General features: G+C 33.9%; 1 protein-coding gene across 4 annotated transcripts in view; it reads left to right on the forward strand.

Moving 5' to 3' along the window:
- The window catches only part of LOC114330751 (cGMP-dependent protein kinase, isozyme 2 forms cD4/T1/T3A/T3B), a 1,273,893-nt gene extending 1,257,299 nt beyond the window's left edge, over positions 1-16,594 (forward strand). For all 4 annotated transcript variants that reach the window (XM_050655748.1, XM_050655750.1, XM_050655749.1 and 1 more), the window contains 3 exons: positions 5,744-6,046; positions 10,137-10,308; positions 15,286-16,594. In XM_050655748.1, coding sequence (XP_050511705.1) covers positions 5,744-6,046; positions 10,137-10,308; positions 15,286-15,451 — 641 coding nt within the window. In that variant the 3' untranslated portion in view covers positions 15,452-16,594. The remainder of the gene's footprint in view (positions 1-5,743; positions 6,047-10,136; positions 10,309-15,285) is intronic.
- The last annotated feature ends 9,832 nt before the right edge of the window (positions 16,595-26,426 follow it).

Here is a 26,426-nt window from a genome sequence, read left to right on the forward strand (position 1 = left end):
TTTTAATCTTCCTATTTACAATTTAAAATCTTGCTATTAGTTATACCTACCTTGTAATGGCCAATATATCTATTGCGTTATTTATTGTTACCTATCTCTAACAAAACTCTATTGAACAATATCTGGTGAAGAACTTCTTTTTCTTGTTCTTACGGTGCCTATCCGTTCCGAATGTTGGCGATCAGACTAGATCAGATCGTAACGTTGTTTGCAGATATTCGGAATATTCTGGTTGTATACGTATTGAACCACTTTCTCAGATTTTGAAGCCAAGATATTCTTTTTCTCCCTGACCCTCTCTTTCCAAATACCTTGCCCTGAAGAGTGAATTGAAACAAACCATATCTCTGTTCATTTCTTATAACGTGGCCAACATATTGTAATTTGAGTTCTTTGATTGTGTTAATAATCTCACATTCTTGCCCATTCTACTTAGGACATCAACATTATTCACACGATTCGCCCATGAAATTCTTAAGATGCGTCTGTAACACAACAGCTATAAGAGCCTAAAGCAGCTTCAGAAAGTGTCCAAGCCCCTACTCTATATAATAACGTAGAAATTACATAGCATCTGATGATAGAGATTTTTGTACCAAGTGGTAAATCCTGACTTCTGTAAAGAGACTTCATCTTTACAATCGCTGATCTTGCTTTCCCTAAGCGTTTTTTATTTCAGTGGAGCGGTCCCATTGGCTGTTTATGTTGCCACCAAGATATGTGTAGCTGTTTACCCTATCAGCTGGCCGTTGGTTAACCAAAAACCGCGTATTCAAGTTATGTGCAAATACTACTACGTCGTTGGCATATCTAATGTTGTTTTGTCGTTTTTCGTTAACTATTACGCCTTTCTGTAGTTCCCACAGTGCTTGCTCGCAGATATGTTCAGCGTATATGTTAAATAGCACCCAGGGCTGTGTTATCCATTAGGCAATATAGGCAGTTGCCTAGGGCGGCAAATTATGAAAGGGCGGCAAAAATACTGTACAAAAAATATTTGTATATAAAAATTAAAATCGAATAACATTTAAGTACATCTGTACATCCATCAATGGAATATAAGTGGGCATTCATTTCTAGAAAACAAATTGCATTTTCTTAACACTATTCAATCAAAAAGGACAGAAGTCGTAAATTTAGGGATTATTGGGCCGCCGGCAGCACTGCAAAGGCACACTGTTCTATAATTTTTTTTAACTAAATCCTTTTGGGTTAATCGTGGTTGAAAATTTGCCATTTTCATTGAAAAATGTCGCCTTTTCGGACGGTTTTTTGCGAGGACCTTAAAAATTATGCATCTAACGAAAAAAACTATATAAAACATTTTTGTAGCTTATGAAAAATCAAAGAGATTCGTTCCTTCATAAGTCTTCTGGTGATAACATAAAAAGAGATATGGTAGGTGAAAAGAATTTTTTTTGTGCATGCTCAAATGGGTGTGTTCAACTTAATAACAGAGGAATGGTCGATTTTAAGGGTATAATGCTATCAATATCTTTTGTAAGTACTGCCTGAAAAGACCTTTAATACCAACGCACTGTTAAATTTCGATTACATTCAAACTAAGCGAGATATGGTGCAACAAAAAAGGATGACTAATTTATTTTAAGATAAATTGCATAAATTGCGAAGTATGTATATTTTAACCCCTCATCCACCAGATTTAAATGCATCGTTTTGCTTCCACAATACCTGTTACTATAGTCTTATTTCTATAAGATCAAATTATAGAGAGCATTTTTAATTTTTTTTAAATCTTCCTTTTTCTCCATGTAACTCGAAAATGATAATGAGATACAGTAATGAAAGAAAAATAAAATTGTTATCTAAAAGAAAACCTACATTTTTGTAAGGTATTTTTACGTATCTCTTATCACTTTCGACTTACATGGAGAAAAAGGGAGATTTTTAAGAAAGTTTACAAATTCGCTCTATAATTTAATCTTATTCTTTTCAAAAATCATTCATTTTAAACCCGTCCAACTTTTTGAATATAGAAATAACACTACAGTAGAAGGTATTCTAGAAGAAAAATGATGCATTTAAATTCTGGTGGATGAGGGGTTAAATATACTTCTCATTTTTCCTTAAAATACATTAGTCATACGTTTTTTTGCACCATATCTCGCTTAGTTTGAATGTAACCGACATTTAACAATTCTCGTTTTAAAGGTCTTTTCAAGCACTACAAAAGGTATTGGTAGCATTATACCCCTAAAATCGACAATTTCTCTGTTATTAAGTTGAATACACCGATTTGAGCATGCACCAAAAAAAATCTTTTTTCACGTACCATCTCTCCTTTTATTAAAACTAGAAGATTTATGAAAAAATAAATCTCTCTGATTTTTCATAAACTACAAAAATGTTTTATCTAGTTTTTTCGTTAGATGCACAATTTTTATGGTATTCCCAAAAAACAGTCTCCGAAAAGTGTAATTTTTCAATGAAAATGGCAAATTTTTAACCACGAATAACTCAAAACGTATTGAGTTTTCTAAAAAATTTATAAAACAGTTATTGCTAAGAATGAGGTTTTCTAACCACTTCCGGTCTTAGTTTGATAAAAAAAAATTTCCACCCCCGAGAACGGGTGGGAACCACCCCTAAATTAAAAGCGTCATATGATATAGCGTAAACTTTGTTTCTTGAGCTCTATTCCCTACTTACAGTGAAAATATCAAGTAAATTGATGCAGTAGGATGGAATTCGGAGCAAAATACCCTCACTGACTGCACTAATAGATACCTACCTCATTCAAACATGAATGCATTCACTTAAAGGTTCATTTGGATACCACAATGAAATCACCAATTACCAATAATTGACATATCTAAATATTTAAAGAAGAGTGGATTGAAAGATATTTGCCCTAATTTTGATATTTCTTTGCGCATTTATTTGTGCCTCCCAATTGCCAACCAACGTGTCCGCTGAAAGGCCATTTTCGAAAATGTCAAGAATTTAAAATAGTCATGAAAATAATTTCCGATCAAGTATGACGCAAGAACGTCTTAACAATTTGTCGATTTTGCCCATAGAAAGTGACGTAACAGAGGCGATAAATTATGACATTATAGATGATTTTTCCAAAGAAAAACCAAGAAAGAAATCTGATGTGATCGACCTGGACTGACAATTTTTATGTATTCTTATTTAAATAAAAAAATCTGCTTGCAATTTTTTTTCGCAAAAATGGTACATGCTTGAAGGGCGGCTACTAGATAATTGCCTAGGGCGTCAATTGACCTAAACGCGGCCCTGATAGCACCTGGGACAGAACGCATCCGTTTCTCACCTCTCTGTACCTGGAGATTGCCTCTGTCAACTGGTCACTTTAATGGTGGCTGTTTGCTTGTAATATAAGTTATATATGATTCACATGTCGCTATCATATAAGTTTGCTTCTATCAAGATGGTTATGAGCTTATGTATTCACTTATAATGTTATCAACTCTTGCAAATAGGGATAGAAATTAGTCTGTCCGTGTTTCCTTCTGAATGTTCGGTTTTATTAATTTGTTCATCTCTTTTCTTTGTCCTTTAACCATTCTCCATATTTCTTCTTGTGTTCCGTAGAAGTCGTGTTCCATCTGATTTGAGAAACTCAATCAGTGTTTCCTTTTTATTTTTTTGACTTCAGTATTTGTTTCACTTTGGATTCGTTTATAGTGGTTGTATGTTTGTTGTGTGCTGAATTGTAAAAAGTATTTCTTCGTTTCTTCACATTTTATCTTCGCTTGCTCTCTAGTCCATGAGGTGTTCTGTTTTGATCTGCTTATTTCCTCCCTCCAAGTGCTTCTGTTGCTGCGTTAATTAGTATGATATTTCTGAGTTTTTCCCAGCTTACCTTGTTGTTATTATTTGTCAATATTTTATTGTTAGCGATCTGATATTCTTTTTCTGTATAAGTATTCAATGGATTCGGTATTTAATCCTTCGACTCTTATTTTTGTTTGTGTTGGTGCCGCTCTCTTGAGTGGGGTCTAGGACGTTTCGCCGCGGCCAATTCGCCGCGAGCCCGTTTCGCCACGAGAATCTTACTTGCTAATTGAAGAAACAACTACATATGCAATGCTCACACATACAGGAAGGTTTGATAGTTATAACTAATACATGTACGGATTAATATTGAATTTTCACTTCTAATAATTTTCGAAAATAATTACAAAGATATACTTAATTTTATTTTACTCTATTTAAAACTTTCCTTCACACTTTACAAAAAGTAGTTCGTTAACATACAACAATAATAAACTTCATTTTACTCGTCTACTTAGAAGCTATTTAAATCGTAAAGTTTTCTACATCCTAAAAATTTACAATTGAAATGCTACGCAAAAAGAAAAATACGAAAAAAAACTGTCCTTCACACTTTTTCCGAGGCTTAGGACTGGCGTTATTTTTATGAAATGTGTAACAAACATCTTATATAGAAAACAGAAATAAGAATCAGGTACTAAGGCGAAGCCAAACTATAATAATTAAGCGTGGAAAAATTATAAGTATTTTATACAGAAAAGTAAGGGTTTAAAATAATTTTTTTTTGAATTTCTAACGGGACGCCATTTTTGAGAAATTTTAGCAAAAAATTCTTGCGGCGAATCGGGCTTGCGGCGAAACGTCCGAGGCTAAACGTCCCATTTCCCTTAAGTGTGCCCTATTTCATGATGATTCTTATTTTACATGATACTAAGCTATGATGGCTACCTATATCTGCTGAGTTGAGGCATCTTGCGTTGGTTATTTTTGACGGATGTATGTTTCTGTTGGTTAGAGCCTAATCTATCATGGACTTTTGCCACGGGTGCTGTTAAATGCATATTAATTTGTATTGGTCTTTGTGGTCAAAAAATCTATTGTTTCTGTTAAGTTCAATATTCGTGCAGAAGTATATTATCAGTTCTCCATTTTCATTTTGAACATTCTCGTTATGTTTTTGCTTTTGAACATTCTTGTTATGTTTTGGCTTGATTCCGGGTATTACTTGGTCGCCAGTTGGACCGTTAACACCCCCCCCCCATAGGCGTAACCAGGGGGGGTTTTGGGGGTTATAACACCCCCCCCATTGGGATGTACTTTGAGCTCTATACGCTTAACACCATACCCTTCAGAGACCTTCCAGTAGTTGTAACCCCCCCTTTCAGGTAGTTGTAACCCCCCCTTAGGATCATCCTGGTTACGCCTATGCCCCCCCCAGTATTATTCCATGTTCCCACTGACTCAGTATATTACTTGTTGACATTCTTCATAAAATTAAAAAGAAATACAAAGTGTTGGTACTAGAAATTATAAAAACTGATCGCATCAATGAAACGGACCTAGGTATGTAAGATTTCGATAAAAAAAAGTCAAAAGTACTGATTAGGGCACATTTCTAAATTGCGAAAAAGACCTCCGGTCTCTCAGCATTTGAGGAAAAAGTATCGAAGATATCAAGAAGTTAGTAGGCTCAGCATTAATTTGTAACAGTGCCGCGGCTAGACTGCCGCAACCGTCAAAGAACAAAATTTTATCGCTAAAGTAAAAGAAGTATTCAATTTTATTGTAACATATCATAAATACAATACTCAATCATTTTTCGCATAATAATTTTTTTATCAGTGACCAAAATGAAAAATTCACTATTAAAAAGTGAAAACGGGAGAACCAAATACACCAATTTATACCAGGTAGTATATTCGGGTTTCAAAGTTGATTCAAAATTTACAATTTTGATTTAAAATATTTTTTTTCCTTTTAGCGACAACAAAATTCTGCACTGCTTGTGTCGTGGAAGCATTTGACTACTTACACTCCCGGAACATCATCTACAGGGATCTGAAACCTGAAAATCTTCTCCTTGATAATAGCGGATATGTGAAATTAGTCGACTTTGGATTTGCGAAAAAATTGCAAACCGGGAGAAAAACTTGGACCTTCTGCGGAACCCCCGAATATGTAGCTCCCGAAGTTATCTTGAACAAAGGTCATGATATCAGCGCAGATTATTGGTCATTGGGAGTTTTAATGTTCGAATTACTCACAGGCACACCTCCCTTTACTGGTAAGTAAATACACATAGTTTCAAATGTTATGCATCACCCCTCGTATTCACGATTTTTGCACTTTTATAAATCCATATCCTTATCACATATTTAATAGGCCCTTTTCACGTAAAATACACCTTTTTTGGTTTTTTATTTTATTTAAATAACCATTTAATTGATGGAGTTTTCCCAGGGTGTAAAAATTATTCTGGTAAAATTTGTGAAAACGTGATTTATACTGAATCGTAATTTATTTTTTATAATTTCTCAGTTCGACCGTGCAAGAATTATAGCTTTAGTTGAAGAATACCATTCACAGAGGTTCGTGGCGGAAATAGTTGGTGTTTCTCAAAGCGACATCTCATGGATATGGAATAGGTTTCTGGAAACAAATTCGACACAGATTAGAGCTCGCTCTGGTAGATCCCGAGTTACAAATGAGCAACAGAATAGATATATCAGAACTTCCATTCGGAGAAATGCTTCTGTGTCTGTATCAGCCCTCCAAAAAGACTTCAGACATGCTACAGAGTATCGTTGCCTATAATAAGAAGAATACTTTTAGAGTCAGGTTTGAGGAGTAGTTGACCAATAAGAGTTCCTCAGCTACAACCTAGACATATTTTGCACCGCCTCCAGTGGGCTCAAGAACTCCTACAGCCCCCTAATAGTTTTGGAATTTTGTGCTTTTTTTGCAGACGAGACCAGCATCTGTTTAAATAGTGATAGCCGGCAAATTCGTATTTGGCGAGAACCAACAAGAGCTGCACAACTAGTACACACCCGTGCTTTCGCTAATGGCAGTATTATGTTTTGGCGGGTATTATGACAGGTGGACGCACGAAATTGGTGGTTATTGACGGGACTCTAAGAGGACATAGGTAAATCACACGGATTTTAGAATCTCATGTGAGATTCTGTCGAGAAGCTTTGGGTGAAAATGTTGTATTTATGGATGATAACGCCCGCCTACATAGGACTCAAGCAGTTACTGACTATCTTGAGATAGAAGGCATTCGCCTTTTGAAGTGGGCTTCGATCTCTCCAGACATGAACCCCATTGAACATGTATGTGATGTGCTCTCCAGAACTGTTCATGCCCGAAGGAATCCTCCTAGAACCCACCAGGAATTTGTCCGTTACACAAAAAGGGCGATCAATTGAAATGCAGATACTATAGAGGCATAAACTTTCTTAACCTTCTACTACTGACGTGTACTTTCTGGACCATAGCTACTGACGTGGTGCCATGTAGACCCCATGTAATTTCTATTTGGTATTGCCAACATTTTTTAAAAATAAGACAAATTATGTTAAATATAATTTATTTGACATATTTTACATTAGTGTATGTATTTTTTTTATAATATTTTTCCAAATTGTTAGTTATTTAACATATTACAAATTACATGTCAAAATATCCTAAATAATGAAACGGTTTACTAAAAATATCGTAATTTTTTTATTGTTTAAAATGTTTATAAAATATTTATGGAAAATGAAAGATCAACTATACAAGATATGAAAAAATAAAATAATCCAAAAAAATAAACCCCCTATATGAACAACTACAACACCCAAACTTTAGCAATTTTGGAATTCAGATAAAAAGTTACTTTGCACATTCTTTACAAATATTAGCTCTACAGTTATCACACATTGATATCTTACAAACATTACATGAATTCTTAGTCTTTTTATCATTTTTCGTGGGCAGAGCCCACATCTTTTTCGTTTTTGGTTCATGTCGGGATCGGGATGCACGTTTTCATCAATCATCGGTTTGTTCAGTACTCTACTTATGTTCATTCTCAATTCTCTTGGAAGTCTTTGGTTGATAAGTCGTCTATTCAAATGTCGTTCAACAAGTTGTTTGGCGAGCAACTTCAAAAAGTCTGCCCGTAGTATGTTGTTTGGTTCTGGATAGCTTTGGTGTAATATATAGGAATTAACTCCTGCGATATCGATGATGGAATAAAAAACCGCCATAGGCCAACGCCTAGTACGTCTACTTGAACTATAAATTGCACATTTCTTATCCAGGGCATCTACTCCCCCTTTGGGTTCATTATAAAAAACAATCATTTCAGGTTTACCAGTTTCCTCCCTCACTATCATGTTCTAATTCCGAATCTGTGTCATGCTCACTTTCAATGTCATTTAAAGCGTCACCTGACTCTTCCGTATCGCTAACCTCACTTTCTATCTCGTCATATCCATAGAGGTATATATTAAAATAGAGGGAGCCTACCTTCCGCGCTTCCTGACGACAAGATCTCATGGACTGGTTTGCTGCATCTCTTTCTAACACATTGTATCGAAAATCTATGATGACATTTAGTGTGAATATAGGCACGGAAGAGGAGGACAACTGTAGCAGCTTTACTATGCGTAAGAGTGAAACAGCACTAATCCAAATAAAAAAGATGGTGTCGTCACTTCGCTCTGAATGACACTCTCTCTATGCTAATATATAACTCTATGGTCATATCATGCTAACAGAGTTTCTTCATAGTTTTTATCACCGTAATTTACTGTTTTGGATGAACTTGCCATTTTCGCAAATTTTCACAAACACTGACGTGGTGCCAAAATGACCCCTTTCAAACTTTAGTTAATTATACACTCAATACTATACTACTGAATAGCTTATCAATAAGTGAAATGATAGACGTTAACTGTAACTTGAAGGTAGCTGTGAGTCACAAACCTATGACAGCAAAAATAAAAGATTGCGCGTAATTTGAATTTAGTCTGGGGTCATGTGGGCACCACGTCAGTAGTAGAAGGTTAACACAGTATACGAAATATTTTTGAGTATCCTATAGGGTCGCCTAAATTTGTATTTAGATGAGTTTCTTGGCGAATATCAAAGTGGTTCTAGGTCTGGTCGACCAACAAAGGGCCAAATTTTTGTGCTGAGGCAGATACTTAAAAAACCAACGAATTCAATATTCATACCTACCACACCATAGATCTTAAATCAGCCAATGATAGTGTGCTACGAAGTAATTGTATGAAGCCATGGACGAATTCCCGATAAACTAATAAGGTCTTGTAAAAGGCATCTTGAGACGCTACAATAGACAACAGAGGAAATATTTTTAACAAATCCTCACAAATCATGGCCTATACAGATAATATAGAATCTAATTGTCGTACAACAGACAAGCTAGAAAAAATTTACACCACTTTCTCAAATGCCTCAACAGAGCCAGAAACATCGGTCCCCAATTTAATGTTAATAGCTATGTACCTTTGAAATGGTGAACATATTCTTATATTTAGGCTCCTTGCTTACCTATTTTACCAATGACAACTTCGTAAGAAAATTAACAATCATTTCCAAGACCGATGGAAACCTCATGCTCATATGTGAACGAATAATCCTGAGATGAATATTCCGTGGCGTTTGTTAAAACTGTATTTGGAAGAGTTATAACCATGAGATATACCACAAAATACAAACAGATATCAATCTGGTGGTAAAGACGTAATATCTTTCATGAAAATACGAAAACATCTGAGGACATCTAGCAACACAGGATCACAGCAGAACAACCCTCCTAGAAGAATCTTTAGACAGCCAGTGGGAAGTAGACGAATCGGTAAGCCAAAATTTAGATGGAAGGATGCTAGAAAAATAAGAGCACCAAACTGGCAACGGTTGGTAATGGATAGGGCCGATTGGCGAAATAGACTTATGAAGGTCGAGGCTCTACTATGGGGCTGTAGCACCCATGATGATGATGATTTTCCTTACAGTGCAGCAAACGCCAATTGAGATATAAGGTTACGGTCGTTAGCATGGATGTTGTATTTTCGTCTCGATTCGTTGGATTCCTCTGGCAACCGGCGAAACGATTGGAGGCTCGGCATTTACCCAGTGGCGTACCTGCGAAGTGTTAGTCAGTACTAAGTGCTGCTATTCGTTTAATGGCGAATGCCGTTAATTGATGGATTTATGTCTATTTATAGACTATTTTAATGAGAAGTCGGTTGTAACCTTTTATCATTAACAAATAGATGTTAAGACGCAAGTGTTTCTGTTTTGTTTTTCGTAGTCAACATCGTATGTTACAAATAATTTACTGTTTTCTTTTTTAGGTTCGGATCCAATGAGAACTTACAATATAATCTTAAAAGGAATAGATCAGATTGATTTCCCTAGAAGTATTACCAGAAATGCTCAGGCTCTGATTAAAAGGCTTTGTAGGGACAATCCCGCGGAACGTTTAGGATATCAAAAAGGAGGAATTAGTGACATCCAGAAACACAAGTATGTACCTATCTCTACTTAAATTTGCTTTCAAAAACTGTTTATAAGTGTATTTATACGTTACTATTACTTGTTGTTGCTTTCTTTAATTAATACAAATAGTTTTCAATGGATTTTCAAAATTCTTCAAAATTACTGTCATACTTAACTCATCAACATTTAGAATGACTTTTAAATTATTACAGTCCGTACATTATAGTACGGACGGAAGTAGATCATTTCCTTTATAGTGTTTCTTTTTCGTTTTTCATCTTTCTTAAAGTTTCCATATTTGTTACGTGTTGTGTCCATAATATTTTCCACATTCTTCGGTAAAATCAAATTTTAGAGCTAGCTTTCAGTTTCATCCGTAATTTTCCAGGCTTCAACTCCATATAAGAGGGCAGAGAATAATATAGCACCTCAATACCCTAGTTCCAATTTCTATTCCTAGTGTTCCATTGCATAATACTGCTTTCATCTTATTAAAAGTGCTTCTGGCCGCCAGGACCGTAAGTACGATGTTGGGGGCCCCGGGGCAAACGTGATCTGGGGGCCCCCTACCAGGTGGTTTCGGGGGTTTACCCCTCAGAGGAAGGGGGGTAAACCCTCCATCTCTCATCTGGAAAACCTTTTACGAGGTTTATTGCTTCGTTTTGAACGTCTTGTTCTTGTTGTGTTTGTATTCAAAATAAAATCAGGTTGAACAATTCGTATCTAACACTGTTTTCATTCCTTGAAAGACCTGCATGAGTGTTCCTCGTTCCTGCATAAGTGTCTAGCTGATGGCATAATCTGTCGATCATTGAGTAAAACATGGTTACTCCAAAAGCATGACTCGGGATCTTGAAATCTTTTATCTTGGCACAGTTCATCGAAATGTTTTTTTCGTCTTCTGCATTCTAATTGGAGCGAACCTTACTGGTATTCCCAACGTTGACACATATTTGAAGTCACTTCAAAGAAGGTTTCAAATTGTCCTCTCATTTCAGTTAGTTTTAAGAGGTTCTCTTCAAGTAGACTGTAAGCTGTTAAACGGTCCAAAGATTTTGATTGCAGTGTTTTCGAGATTGTGTTGAGGATTTCAAGGATTTTATTTTACACAACTAGTAACAAAACAAAGTTGAATGATTCTAGTTTATTTTTTTTCAGTTGTGCTGCTTCGTCTCTTTCATTTCTTTTGTTATTTGTCAGAACTAGACTTGAAAGGCACTTCAAAACATCTCACAATCTGTGTTTCAATGTATTGACTGAATCAATATTTTCCAGCCCAGCGTGTTGGATTGAGAGGTTTTAGAGTCATTTTCGAGGAACGTCTTTCAGATAGTATGAGGACTTCAGTGCATACCAACGAACGATACTGTTCGTTGGGAGTTGGAAAAATATGAAGATATGAAGGTTTATGCAGAGAAAATGTAGGAAGAGGTAAACCAGATTGCTGAGAAGATACAGAAAATTGAAAAAGTGAAAGAAAAATTCGAGAATGAGTTAAAATTTGATATGGAAAAAGTGGAAGAAAAATTAAGGGAAATAGGAAAATGTCAAAAAGGAGGAGACCGTCAGAAAGTAATTGTATACAGGTCTAATGAGAGCAGAATCCAATTTGGCGGGGATATAAGAAAACGACATCCAGTACCTTTCAATAAAATCTTTAAAAAACAAATTCCAACATATGAAGAACTTCGAAGACTGCAAAGAAATTATAAAAATCCATCTAAAAGAAGGGGCTGCGTTGTGGTTTAAAAGCAAAGAAAATGAGGTGACTTCATGGAGAGATTTTGAGAAAAATTTTTTATAATCGTGCATGTGAAACAGGTTAAAATCGACCATTGAAGTTAGAATTAATATGCCGTGTACTTATTACAATCGGACAACTCGAAGTAGAACTTGACTGAAAGTACTTTAAAAAGTTTATTTGACCTCGTTACAATTTATGCACGCCCGACCAAAAGGGGGCCCCTACGGGGCGCTCTTGGCCGGGGGCCCCAGGGCACTGCCGTGGGTGCACCAATCGTAGTTACGGCCCTGCTGGCCGCCTCAATGGGGCGTTTTATTTCCAGGCTATGGCCCCATTGTTCATTTAGCTAACATCCCAAGGTAATTGCATCTACTTACTTTCTCTAAAGCTTTTTTTAACGTTGATTCTTTCGTCTTCAATATTGTTCTTACTGGCTTACTTACTTACTTCGTGGCGTTACAACCCTTCGTGGGTTCTATCCGACTCGACAACATGCCTCCACTCTTCTTTGTCTTGAGCAGCTTGAAGAAAGTTACAATATCTGGGACACGTAATGATGGGACAGACATATGAATTGCTAAGACTAATAATTCAAGGAAAGATAAGAGGAAGGCCTATAGAAAGGAGAGTGTCATGAACACTTATACTCATAGAACGCTTCAGAGCAACGGTAGATAGAGTAGTTGGACATCTTCTAATCACGATAGCACATTGTCCTATATAATATACATGGATTTAGTAATCATGACTGCATTCGCTTGTTCTGTCTTAGCGCAGAAACAGACGAACCACTCTGCAGCGCTACTGAGTGGATCCACAAAGTAGCTTAAACAGGCGATTTTGTAGCGCCAATGATTTTGTAATGGACGCCACAGTGACGAGGATCGGCCACTGTCGCCAAACCTCGCCACTGTGGCGTTCATTACAAAATCATTGGGGTTACCTGTCTTACTTGTCCTTAATCGCCTGTTTAAGCCACTATGTGGATCCCTCACTTGCGCTGCAGAGTCTGTTTCGGTTCTTAAAGTTTCTGCGTCGTCTATACATAACATGTTTCACCCTGTTTCGTATCGTCATATAATGATAGGTCGATAATTCTAAAATATTAGATCCCTGTTTTTTTTTAATTTTTGCCGTCGGCGTCGGTATCTGATACACATAATGCCATCTTCTTCTTTTAGCCCGATCAAAGAACAATCTGACCAAAAAAAATAAAGGACGGATGAACATTTGGGAATAGGTAGTTGAAATTGTCTATTATTATATAAGAAAAAGTTTACAATTCTACATCCCCTCCATTTTACAAAAATGGAGAGGAATACTCCTTCTCGCGGGTGAAAAAATATACATTTAATATAAGTCCGGAATTGCATAAAATGACTACTTCTGAGCAACTCTTGTTCTATAGAGATTTTTCACTAAGTCGATACTTTTCGAGTTATTTGCGAGTGAATATGTTCATTTTTAACAACAAAAAACATGTTTTTTGATTGTTTTTCACAAATAACTCAAAAAGTAAGTATTTTATCGAAAAAAATATTCCTAAGAAACATATAGCTTATAAAAAAGAATAGTGTAAGCATGAAATCTGTATACCCAGTAAAAGCAGAGTTGAAGCTAATGAATAGTAGGTTCTTATTCGTCCAATTCCAAATCGAATATTTCAAAGTGAAATAACAAAAAAACTAAGCATTTTTCGGGGAAAACTCATTACAACTTTTTTAAACTGTTTATGAAAAGGTTTATTTTTATTTAAAAAAAAAACTTCTAATATTAAAGGTAAGTGAGTTACGCTCAAAATATTGTTGCTGCTTTTTATATTTGCTAAAAACAATCGCGAAAAGCACCCATTAATTAGCATCCCAAATAAAATGAATCGTTACCGCTTCACAAGTTACTTTGCTTATGTATTCTTTATAATAATCTATAAGTCTCATTGGTCCAAACTGTTCATTTTTGAAAAAAATTGGTTTTAAAATAAAAAAATTTTTCTAATTTTGAAAAAAGTTCCATGTTTTTTTCAAAATAACTTAAAAATTATTAGTAATACTAAAAATCACGAAAGAGTAATAAAATGTACTTTTTGCGTTTCTAAATATTTTGGATTTTTTTGTTTTCCTGGTAGACAAAAATTGGTTATGCTATGACTGTTCAAAATTTGCATACATACGTGATTAGTGACCCGTTCAAACAATTTTAACTACAGCCTTTTCAAAAACAAGCAGTTTAAACCGTTGAAACTTACAGATCATAATAAAGAATACATAAGCAAAGTAACTTGTGAGGCGGTAACGATTAATTATATTTGGGATACTAATTAGGGGGTGATTTTCGCGTTTTTGTTACAAAACAAATAAAAGCGACCAACAATATTTTGAGCGTAACTCACTTACTTTTAATGTTAGAAGTTTTTTTTTAAACAAAAATAAACATTTTTTTAAACACTTTTAAAAAGTTGTAATGAGTTATCCCCGGAAAGTGCTCCGTTTTTTGGTTATTTCACGTTGAAATATTCGATTTAAATTTGACGAAGAAAAGCCTACTTCTCATTAGCTATAACTCTGCTTCTACTAGGTCAACAGACTTTATTCATAAACCGTTTGTTTCACTTTTTTATAAGCTATATTTTCGCTAAGAATATTTTTTTCGATAAAGTACTTACTTTTTAGTTATTTGCGAAAAACCGTCCAAAAGCATGTTTTTCTTTATTAAAAATGAACATATTCACTCGCAAATAACTCGAAAACTATTTACTTGGAAAAAAAACTCTATAGAACAAAAGTTGCTTATAATTAGTGATTTTATCCAATTCCGGACTTATTTTGAATGTATATTTTTTCACCCCCGAGAAGGGGTATTCCCCTCCATTTGGATGTAGAATTGTAAACTTTTTCTTATATAATAATAGACAATTCAACTACCTATTCCCAAATTTTCATCATTCCTTTATGTTTTTGGAGGTTTTTGTAAAATTGTGTGTTCCTTGATCGGGCTATTTGCCATCCAAGGTAGATGGCGTCTACGTAGATACTCGTATCCACTTCGTAGTGGGAAATATGTATGAGAATGGCAGAGTTTCGGTCTGTGAGGTTAATTTCATTAGGATGACATATGTCATGAGGTTAACGGAACACAAACTATTATACAGAAAGGATGACACTGATGCCTTCTAAGGGCGTAATACAAGTTAAAGAAATGTTGTTTTTATATGATTAGATTTATTTAAAACTATACATTTAATAATTTTATTTGTATTTTAGATGGTTTGATGGATTCAATTGGGAGGGTCTCGTTACCCGGACTCTTACACCGCCCATAATACCAACTGTGCAATGCGTAACGGATACGTCTAACTTTGATAACTATCCTCGTGATACGGACGACCCTCCACCGGATGATATATCTGGATGGGACAATAATTTCTAGATATTACTTTTTCAAATGAATGTAGGCTTTTTTAATTTTATAATTGAATGGGACATTTTTGGAAACAAGGCGTGTATTCAAAAAGCTTTATTAATAAAACTGCAAAGCTTAATGTTATAAGATTACAACTCCTTGCCCAAGGAAAACGTTTTGGATAATACCCAGTTTATTACTTTTATAAGAACATGAATCTTGACGTTATGTCATATCTTAGGGAGTATTTATTGTCAGAACTTTTCTTTTTCCACATTATTTCACATAAAAAATAGACCGAGCTATATTGCTGTCGAAAACCTCTATTATCCAAATACGTGTCTTCTTAATAGAGCTTTTCATTCACCGTCATTTGTTTCGAGCTTCTGTCATATGTCGTATAATCCGTGTATATTAATATTATACACACATTATACAACATATGACAGAAGCTTGAAACAAATGACAATCGATGAAAAGCCCTATTTTTAATTATATTGTTTATGGATCGAATAAATTCGGGATGCCTACTGACTGTCAAATATACCAACAACTTTAAGATTTTATCTGTCTGTGCAGAAAAAAATAATGACACACCAATTGGAGTTAAGAGGACACAATATCCGCAGGACCTAAAATTTTGCCTCTTTGATTATTTCTACAAGAGATTTCTTGTCCTATATTTGACAAACCTTAAGTAATCTATTTTATTTACGGTTGCATATCTCAAATGTTAACAACAAGGATCCGTTTTCCCAAAAGATCCTGGCTTCATTGATATTTACAACGATTACTCTTGTTGTTTTCAGTAAAGATACTAAGCTTATTTTTGTTTCCAAGAATGTGCCCCTGTTGATATTTTTAAATGTTTGGTTCTCACCTAAGTGCCTTAGAAAATGTATTGTTTGTCAAGTTAATATTTTAAAAATTTTAAACCTTTTATTGTTAACTCTTTAAGAAAAGTATATATTTGTATTTATGAAAATAAGTGTCTAAAATATATATTTTTATATTGTAAATTATTTTGCAATAAAGTGCCAATAATTTTAAGTAATGTTAGTATATAAGGGGATGTTTTTAGCTTGCTGTCAGCAAAGGGTTTATATTTTTCTTATCATTTACAAAGGTATTGTGCCATTATTTCTTTTTTGTACAAAAAAGCAACAAAAATATTTTAAAGCACATACAATCGGAAAACTATTTATAAATTTAGAATACGTGAAATTCAATGTAATCTATTGTTCTGTATTTTACGTGATATTTTTGTTATGTAAGTAAATTTACTTTGATTTGAGCTATTGTCCCATTTTAAGTCGCCTTGGTTAGATTCTTGATTAAGATCAGTAAACCATTTTTGTTGAGACTTATCCCAAATCCAGGAAATATATCATCAAGATCTTCTACTCGAACATTTTGGAAAAGTTGAATTAAAAAAAAGTCTGTATTTATTTTATTCACTAATTAATTCGTACTGGATATACAATTCACATATTATGATATACTTATTGCAAATCACAACAGTGTGGAGCAATTTTTTTTATACATTGCACCATTACATAGGTAATGAGTTATGATTTACAGTCTGATTAGTATAAAAATCTTCCATATTCTCAATCCTAATAAAATTTCTACATCACACATGAATTCTAATAAAATGAAAATTCTTCTTTTCATATTCTTTCGTTTCATTTTGATTGCGTTGATTTTTGATTCTTGTTCTGAATTGTCCAGTTTTCGCTTGCATATTTGCATTGTCATCGTATTGTGAATTTTTCTCTTGACTTCCATTTTTATATCGTTATGTCCTAGTATTTTTGTATTACTTACGTAATATTTATGAAAATTTCCTTAATTTGTATTACTTACGTAATATTTATGAAAATCTCCTCCATTTATTATTTCGTACGTTGTTATTGGTTCTAATATTGTTTCATTACATTTGATCAAAATGTGGCTTCGCTGTCGGCTGTAATATCAATAATTATGAAATTATATCAAAATATCTTTCTCTTTAAAGCTAATGATCCCTGTATTTATCTTTTGACCCTCTGTCCGTCCTGTCTTCTGTTGGAGATCTCTCGCTATATCTTTCTTTTTTTTTTTTTTTTTTTTTTTTTTTTTTTTTTTATTGTTATCAGCATCAACCACTTTGGGTTATTAGCTGTACTGTCATTGATACATGGTTACTTAAATCTAATAGCATTTTGATTAGGTATTACATAAGTTCACATTTAGGTAACAATATCATAATTTACAAATTAAGAATGGGGTTTATAAAATGTTAACAGTGGTTATAGTTTGTTTAAAACATTAATTTCTTTCAAATAATTAAACAAATGCGTAAGCTTACAGTGTGATCCTAAGGCTGCTTTTATATTGAGAGGTATGGAGTGTTTTTGTCTTTCATTAAGATATTTAGGACACTCTATTAATATATGTGTTACATTGATGTCGCAATTACACAGGTCACAAATAGGGCGATTTGACTTGGAGATTAGGTAGCTGTGAGTAAGTCTGCTATGCCCTATGCGTAAACGATTTAGCTTCACAAACAGCTGGCGATTTAGGTCTATCTCACACCAAGGTTCAGTTGAGGGCTTTATTGTGTGTAGAGATGATTGTGAAAGATTCCATTCGTTTTCCCATTTGTTTAACACTTTTTCTTTAAGGAATGGTTTGTAATCGGAAACAGGCACTAAGTTCACTAACACTGAAGACGCACTGTGTATTGCTTCTCTGGCATGGAAATCTGCTTTTTCGTTTCCTTGAAGTCCAATGTGTGATGGAACCCATATAAAGCTTACTTGCTGCATCGTGTTCTTCAGTAAATGTAATTGTTCTTTTATTAAAATACTTATAGGATTACTTGTATACAACTGTTCTATCGTATGTAATGCACTGAGAGAGTCGGTAATTATGACAGATTTTGGAATTTTTTGAGTACGAATGTGAATGAGGGCTTGCAGAATTGAATATAGTTCTCCAGAGTAAATACTGCAAGTGGAAGATAATTTAAATTGTAATATAGTGTTTGAATCTACAACTGCCGATCCCACACCATCAGCAGTCTTAGATGAATCTGTATAAATATAACAATGATCTGGGAAAGAAGCAAGTATGTTGAGAAAAGATTGATTAATTGTTGCATGGGGGGTATCAAGCTTATTGTATTTAGAGAGAGTTAGATCACATATTGCAGGAGGAAAGGTCCAGGGCGGAGGAGTAACTGTATTTGTCTGATTAAAAAATTTTGGGAATTGAATATTATTGAGAGAGAGATATTTTCTGATTCTCTCGTAAAAGGGGGGGTTAGTTCTTTTTTTATTTACATAAGTTTCTTTGAAACGTTCTGCAATAGTGTGGTGGAAAGTGGGATGCGATTCTATTGCATATATGGATGATGCGTAGACTAATGACAAGTACATTCTTCGGAAATTTAAAGGTGGTTCTCCGGTTAAACATTGTAAACTATTAATGGGGCTAGTACAGAATGCTCCTGTGGCTATTCTTAATGCTGTATTTTGTATGACTTCTAGTTGAGCAAGAAGTGTCTTCTTTGCAGATGAGTATACAATTGATCCATAATCGAGTTTGGATCGTACTAGAGATTTGTAAATAAGAATCAAACTTTTACAATCTGAACCCCAATTACGATTGCACAGTGTACGCATTAAATTGAGACCAGATTGACAGGATTGTTTAATGTGCATAATGTGGTACTTCCAAGATAGTTTTTTATCAAAGATCATTCCTAGAAATTTTAAGTGTTCCACATAAGTTAAGTTGTTTCCATATAACTGAAGATCTGGAGTTGTAGACTGCCGTTTTTTTGAAAATAAAATACATTGAGTTTTAGTTGTAGAGAATTGCAATCCTACAGCTTTCGACCAGTTTTCAAGGTGATTTAATGCACATTGTAAATTTTTCTGTATAGAAAGAATATTTTTTCCTCTTGAATATATGACTAAATCGTCAGCGTATAATCTCGCTTTAACAAGTTGTGGAAAGTTTTCTAAGATTTTGTTTATTGCTACTAAGAATAGTGTTGAACTAATAACAGATCCTTGAGGTGTTCCATTTGTTTGGTCTTTATTGCTGGATAGTGTACCATTTATCTTAACCTTAAATTGTCTCTTACTAAGAAAATTTTGAATGAAATATAGCATGTTACCTTTGACGCCCCACTGACTTAGTGTGTTAAGAATGTCGTATCTCCAAGCCATGTCAAACGCTTTTGTTATATCGAAAAAAACCGCAAGACATTCCTGTCCAATTGCAAACGATTCATTTATCTCGGATTCTAGGTCAATTAAATTATCTATAGTGGATCTGTTCCTGCGAAAGCCGCTTTGTTCATTGATTATTAATTTATTATTTTCCAAAAACCACCTTAGTCTATTATTCACCATTTTTTCCAAGATTTTACACATTGTGTTGGTAAGCGAAATTGGCCTATAGGATTCGGGATCAGTTCGTGGTTTATTTGGTTTTAGTAATGGAACTATTATCGCCTGCGTCCATTTTGTGGGAAACTCATTATTAGTCCAAATTCTGTTGTATAGGTTAAGAAGATATTGTTTTCCATTATCTGGTAGATTTTGTAAGAAACTAACAGGAATATCGTCTGGTCCTGGCGCCGATTTTTTGCTGGTACTTAAAGAGTGATTAAGCTCTTCCATGGTAAATACTATATTAAGAGGATTATCTTCAATGCAATTAAAATCTATTAATTTATTTTCCGAAATCATCTTGGTATTGATAAATTCTTTAGAAAAGTTGTTATTGCTGGAGTTCATTTCAAATTGGTTTGCTAATAAATCTGCTATTTCGTTATTAGATGTTACTATCTGTTTGTTATTGCATAGAAATGGAATCTTTTTATAGGTATTACTTCCAGATATTTTTCTAACTTTTTCCCATACGGTGCTTATAGGCATAGTGGAATTAATAGAGGACATAAATTCTTGCCAAGATTTTTTTCTGTTCTTTTTAGTTATATATCTAGCTTGAGCCCGTAACTTCTTATATTCTATAGTATTTTCAAGTGTTTTGTGACGTTTCAATTTGTTAAAGGATTTTTTATATTTCTTTATTATATCAGTACACTCTGCGTTCCACCATGGTAATGAATTTCTTTTATGTAGAGTTTGTGTTTTACCTATATGATTTCCACCGGCAAGATGGATTAATGATATAAACGAATTCAAAAGTTCATCTATATGATGATTTTCGGTGACTTCTTTTAAGCTATGGCAGTTCTGTTGAATATACTTTTTGAATAAATACCAATCGGCATTCTTTAGATTCCATTTTGGAATCGGGGTTGTATTAGTATCTTCATAATTACTGTTAAAAGAGACTTTAATAGGATAATGATCACTTCCAAATAAAAACGGAATTACATCCCATGAAAATTTTGCTGACAGTAGAGGATCACATAATGACAGGTCGATAGCTGATGAAGTACCTGTATGAATATTATATCTTGTTGATTGTCCATCATTCAGTACGTTTAGGTTTTTTGAGGTAATTATGTTTTCTAAAATTTTGCCCTTGGAATTTATTCCAAGAGATCCCCATATTGGATTATGGCTGTTAAAATCACCAACGATTATTCTGGGAGTGGGAATCTGATCTAATACATCTGAAATATCTGCTTCTGTGATAGGTAAGTCAGGTGGAATATAAATATTACAGATATTCATTTTTTGTGGAAAGGACACTGATACTCCTACTACTTCTAAATTAGTATTGATTACTAATGCTTCCGATTCATATTTTTTGTTAACATACGTAACAACTCCTCCACTAGCGATATTTGCGTTGTCTCGGTTTTTATGGAAACAAGAATAATTCTTCATGTCATAACTATGATATCCTTTAAAGTTTGTTTCTTGTAAACATATTATTGATGGTGAGATTATTGAACATAAATGTTTAAGCATTTCTAAACGGGGATAAAACCCGTTAACATTCCATTGTAGTATCGGTTCGAAGATTTTAGTTTATTTCTGGAGCTGAATTTGTCGAACAATCACTATCTTGATAAGCGGGATCGTCTAGCATTTTTTCGATTTTGTTTATTAATTTAGTGCATTTGGTTTTCATGCTTTTTTCTGTAAAATATGGCTTAATTGTTGTTAACATGTAAATAAAGTTGGGTATATCCGTTGTATATGTTTGTAATAAACTAATGGGATCAGTCGAGCTAGTATAATTTTCAAAAAAGTCAAGTGTTTGTTCATATGTTAAGTTAAAATTATTTGACGTATCGTGAAATACTGTTTTTGTTGGCATCATTATTTCCTGAATTGATCTGGTAGATTCAGTTTGCTTTTTTTGTTTCTTTTTGGTTTGTGTTGGTACTTTAAATTCTTTATTTAATTCTTCAGTGGGAGATGGAGTAGTATTAATTTCCGAAATTGTTCTCTTATTGGTCGTTGACTGATCCTTAGATATACAATTAGTTTCCATAATTAATACGGGGGGCATTAAATTAGTATCTGTTTGTTGGTTAAGTGAAGGTTCGGCATTAGAATTACTGACTGGATGATTTGGTTCCATTTCTAGGGGTGATGGAACAGACTTGGGGGATTCTTGTGGTTGTTGTTGTATTGGTTGTTGTTGTATTGGTTGTTGTTGTTGTATTGGTTGTTGTTGTATTGGTTGTTGTTGTATTGGTTGTTGTTGTATTGGTTGTTGTTGCATTGGTTGTTGTTGTATTGGTTGTTGTTGTATTGGTTGTTGCGGTTGGTGTTGGATATGAGAGGAATCGTTTTGTTGATTATGATTTGAACAATTTGCTGCAATGTGACCTGTGTTCTTACAGATAAAACATGAAGGTTTATCTAAACTTAAATATATGCGATACGAAGTTTGATCATATGTCATTAAGAAAGAAGAGGGAAGGTCTATATCTGCAAGTGGTTGAATATAAGTTTGTCTTCTAAAACTGAGGACGTGTTGAAATTCTGGAAGTTGACTACCGATTCTGAGGAAGGTTAAAGGTGACATTAATTTAAGACCGAATTTGGTTAACTCATTCTCTATTAGAATATGTGGAATAGAAGGGCAAACACCCGATAGTAACAGTCTTTCGTTTGGAGTTATCAATTTTCGTGCTTTTAGATTTTCGCCTTTAATTGTTATTTCTGCTGGACCGGACATAAATTTTTCCACCAGGGATTCGCTGGAGAGATAAATACATATTCTGTTATTTGATAGCCTTGATGAAAATAAAATATTCCGTGGATGAACAACTTCACCAAGTGCTATTAAGTACTCTTCTATTTTAGTATCAGGTAGCGAATTAAATAAAATTGCTTGCAGCTTTGAAGGAAATTGAATTGAAGAAGCATTGTTAAGCACAGTTGAATATGAGGTTTTGTTTTGAGGTTGTTGATGATCTTCAGTCATGATTGTTGACAAATTAGTTAGGTCGGATCTGGTATCATTTGGTATACTCATTAGTAATTATGAACCAGTTTCAGAACCAGAACTAGTTCCGAGAACTGGCCTTTCGGCCGTCACTTAACCTTACAAACGGTATGCTTTGTAATGTTTTGAATAAATAAATAATAAAAACTCACTGGTTTATTCCGTAAGGTAACTGCACTATATACTATTACTTTTTGCTTATTTTCAAGTTTATTTGGATATAAACTACTTGAAAAAAGATGATTTTTTGGGACTGAAATGTAAACACAGTTTGTGTTACCATGTTCAGGACCGGACCTCTATCTTTCTTTGCTTTTTGATAATGATTGGTGATAATCTGTTACTTCTACGTTTTTCTCAATATGTACTTCTATGTTTTTTTCAATATGTATGTTTTATAACTCGTTTCTATTGTATTTCTCTACGTTAATAAATAATAATGTACTCAACTCTGCTTCATTTCCTTTTTCTCTAGAAGTCTTGAGATGATCAACCAGTTTTTCTCTTTGTTCTTGTAAATCCCTTTGGAAAATTCTCATTGATGAAAATTTTCTTTTTTTTTTAATTTATTAGTTGCTTTATCGTTTTACTCAATTCCTTCATCTCGATTAGAACTGGTCTTTCTTTTTTAAGTTTGGTACTCCAATTCTTTAATCCCATTTCTATCATTTTCTGTATCTGTATCTACTTCAACTGAAAAATTCATAGCACTTTTGCTATCTTTACTTTCAAACTGTCCTCCTTTTCTTCGGTTATCACCAAGTTTTTTCCGAATTTCTCTTTTCTAGTATTTCGATTTTGTAATATTGTTCTATTATTTTATTTTTTAGCACTACATTTTCTTGCTTTATTTTCAGCTTTACTTTTAAATAGGGCCATTTTGAGTGGACGTGGCGTATCACTCGCATTCACACACGGATTTTACTCTATAAATTTTTGTTTTCAGTACCAATTTTCTGTTTTTTCCAATTGAAGTTAAACTTACACTGAGAGAAATCGCAGAGAGACATGTTTAACATATATTTCACGTATTATTCACGTAATGCAGTTCGAGTAATGCTTTGTAGTATGTACGGAATAAACTATTGCTTGATGTATGTGCTCTCTAAAATCTTGTACATTTATCTAAGTTTTAACAAATAAAGCTTTTATGTAAATACCTATTTTGTTTATACTTTTATGCAATAGGCTAATGTCTACCAGTAATTTAACAGACAATAATAAACAGTGAGTTATTCAGTTACTGGCTATTATTTCGAGTGGATAGAAATGTTCACGTTAATGACGGTATATTTATGGAAGTTACCCAATGTCTCCTTGTATGTGTACATTTAGCAATAAACTGTGAATACATGAAGTGTAATAAATTGCAATATAGTTAGGGTAGGACAATAACGTATAAATTTATAATAAACAATTTTTAAAATCGTTGTGTATTTTATTTATAAATTACTGTGTTAAGAACTAAAAAAGGATGCTAAATGGGAGAAAAACAACTTAAACTAATCTGCTATGCAGTCGATGCAAGACTAATCTCTCAAAGTCCAGATGATTTACAATGTATGCTGCACCAATCTAACATAACCGCAAGAAAATTTACTATGTTAATTTCCTCAAAAAAGACAAAATGCATGGTTATAACAGCAAATCCAATAAGGTGTAAATTGGAGCTGGATGGTCAGATAATAGAACAAGTGTTGGAGTTTAAATATCTAGGCATCACACTATCTAGCTATGGAAGGCTCGAAACAGAAGTGGAAGATCAAGTGAATAGAGCAAACAGAGCCACAGGTTGCCTGAATGACACAATATGGAGTAATAAAATTATCGGAAAAGAAATGAAAGGCAGAATTTACAAAACAGTCATCAGACATAATGACATATGCAGCAGAAACACCACCCGACAAAGAGAGGACGAAAAGATTGATCGAAACAGCGGAGGTGAAAACCCTTCGAAAAATCGATGGTAAGACTCTATGTGGCAGAGCTAGAAGTACAGGTATACGACGGAGATGCAATAAGGTGGACAACATTAATAATTGGGTAAGAAACAGAAGAATAGAATGGAATGACCACATAAGCCGAATGACAACAAACAGAGTAGTAAGGACAGCGAGAGACGGTTTCTCAATAGGAAGACGATCAGTGGAAGACCACGAAAACGATGGAATGACAACTTACTATAGTGGAACCGCCTAAAAGATGGAATCGAAGGTCGCGTGTTCAGTCGATGCAGGCATCGACAGGCCGTCCGTAAGTAGACCTTCTAAGAAACTGTTTACACGGTCATTATTATTATTTGTGTTTTGCACTTCCGCTGGCTGGTGAATTATTTTGTTGGCAGTCGGGCATTGCTCAAAATTGTTTGTAGAGTTTACGCGTACGTAAATTAATTTGTATTAAATTTGTGTGGATTACGTTTTACGTTTATTAACGAGTATTATTAATTGTGTGTTACGTTTATTAAATATGAATGGAAACACTCTTTCACCTCCACGAAAAAGATAAAAAAAAAAGACATTTAACTGTTGAGGAAAAAGGTGTAATAATGAACACTTATAAAAAAGCATCCGAAGAGTTAGCAGAACCCTAAAAAAAAAAGAAGAATGTATGTAATTTATTTTATTTAAAATACATTTTACTGTTGCCAGAAAACAGAAATAAATGTTTATTTCACAAATAAACATTGATTTTCGCTGTTCAATGTTCAAGCCAGCTCCCGCCATCCACCTGCCTCTTGGTTCTGTTGATAATGTTTATATTACTGAATAGAGAATTGAATTCTCTTTTAAATGAGCTACCACACGACCACTATTCCCTATTTAAGAATAAGGTGTCAGGGACGTGGAAGGGTGGGGGTTGACAAATGACAGATGTATGTATCGAAAAAATGTGCCTCCCTTAGAACAAAAATCGACTTGTTTCGGCATTTCCTTAAAATCTAATAACTACTGCCAAATATAGAAACTTTTTTATTCCTGGGTTTGTCGGTTTGATAAATAACACTTTATTCTTGCTTAAACGTTTCAGCTACTTGCCATTTTCAATAAGCACGGTCAGAAAATAACAAACTATACATACATATATTTAACATTTACTTTTACAATTATTAATTTTAAATTTGACTAAAGTTTACTAAATTTAAATTTTATAAGGTTCATCGAAACAAAAACGTGTTTTTCAATCATTTAAATCATATATTTGTTTTTCAACCGATTCTTACGCATAAAGATATTTATTCTATTGTATTCAAACGAATCGCCTTCCATCAAATTTATAAACCGAATTTATCTCTTATTTTTTTTAAGTTTATTACTTTTAACATATTATAAACTTTTTTATTTGTCCACCCTATATATAAAAATTGAAATTTAGATTTTAAATCCATACGCAAAAGCCAACATAATGTTTAAATTTAATGTTAATCAACAACCCGTAACAAACCGTATAAAATATATTATAGCGAGAGTTAGTTAGCTTTTGTTGAGCCGTGTAAACGTACGAAAAGTGATAACATCGAGAGATGAACGTTTAAGAGTCCGTGCTGTTCACGAGATCAGTCCAT

Source organism: Diabrotica virgifera, chromosome 7, assembly GCF_917563875.1.
Source record: "Diabrotica virgifera virgifera chromosome 7, PGI_DIABVI_V3a".
Taxonomy (NCBI): domain Eukaryota; kingdom Metazoa; phylum Arthropoda; class Insecta; order Coleoptera; family Chrysomelidae; genus Diabrotica; species Diabrotica virgifera.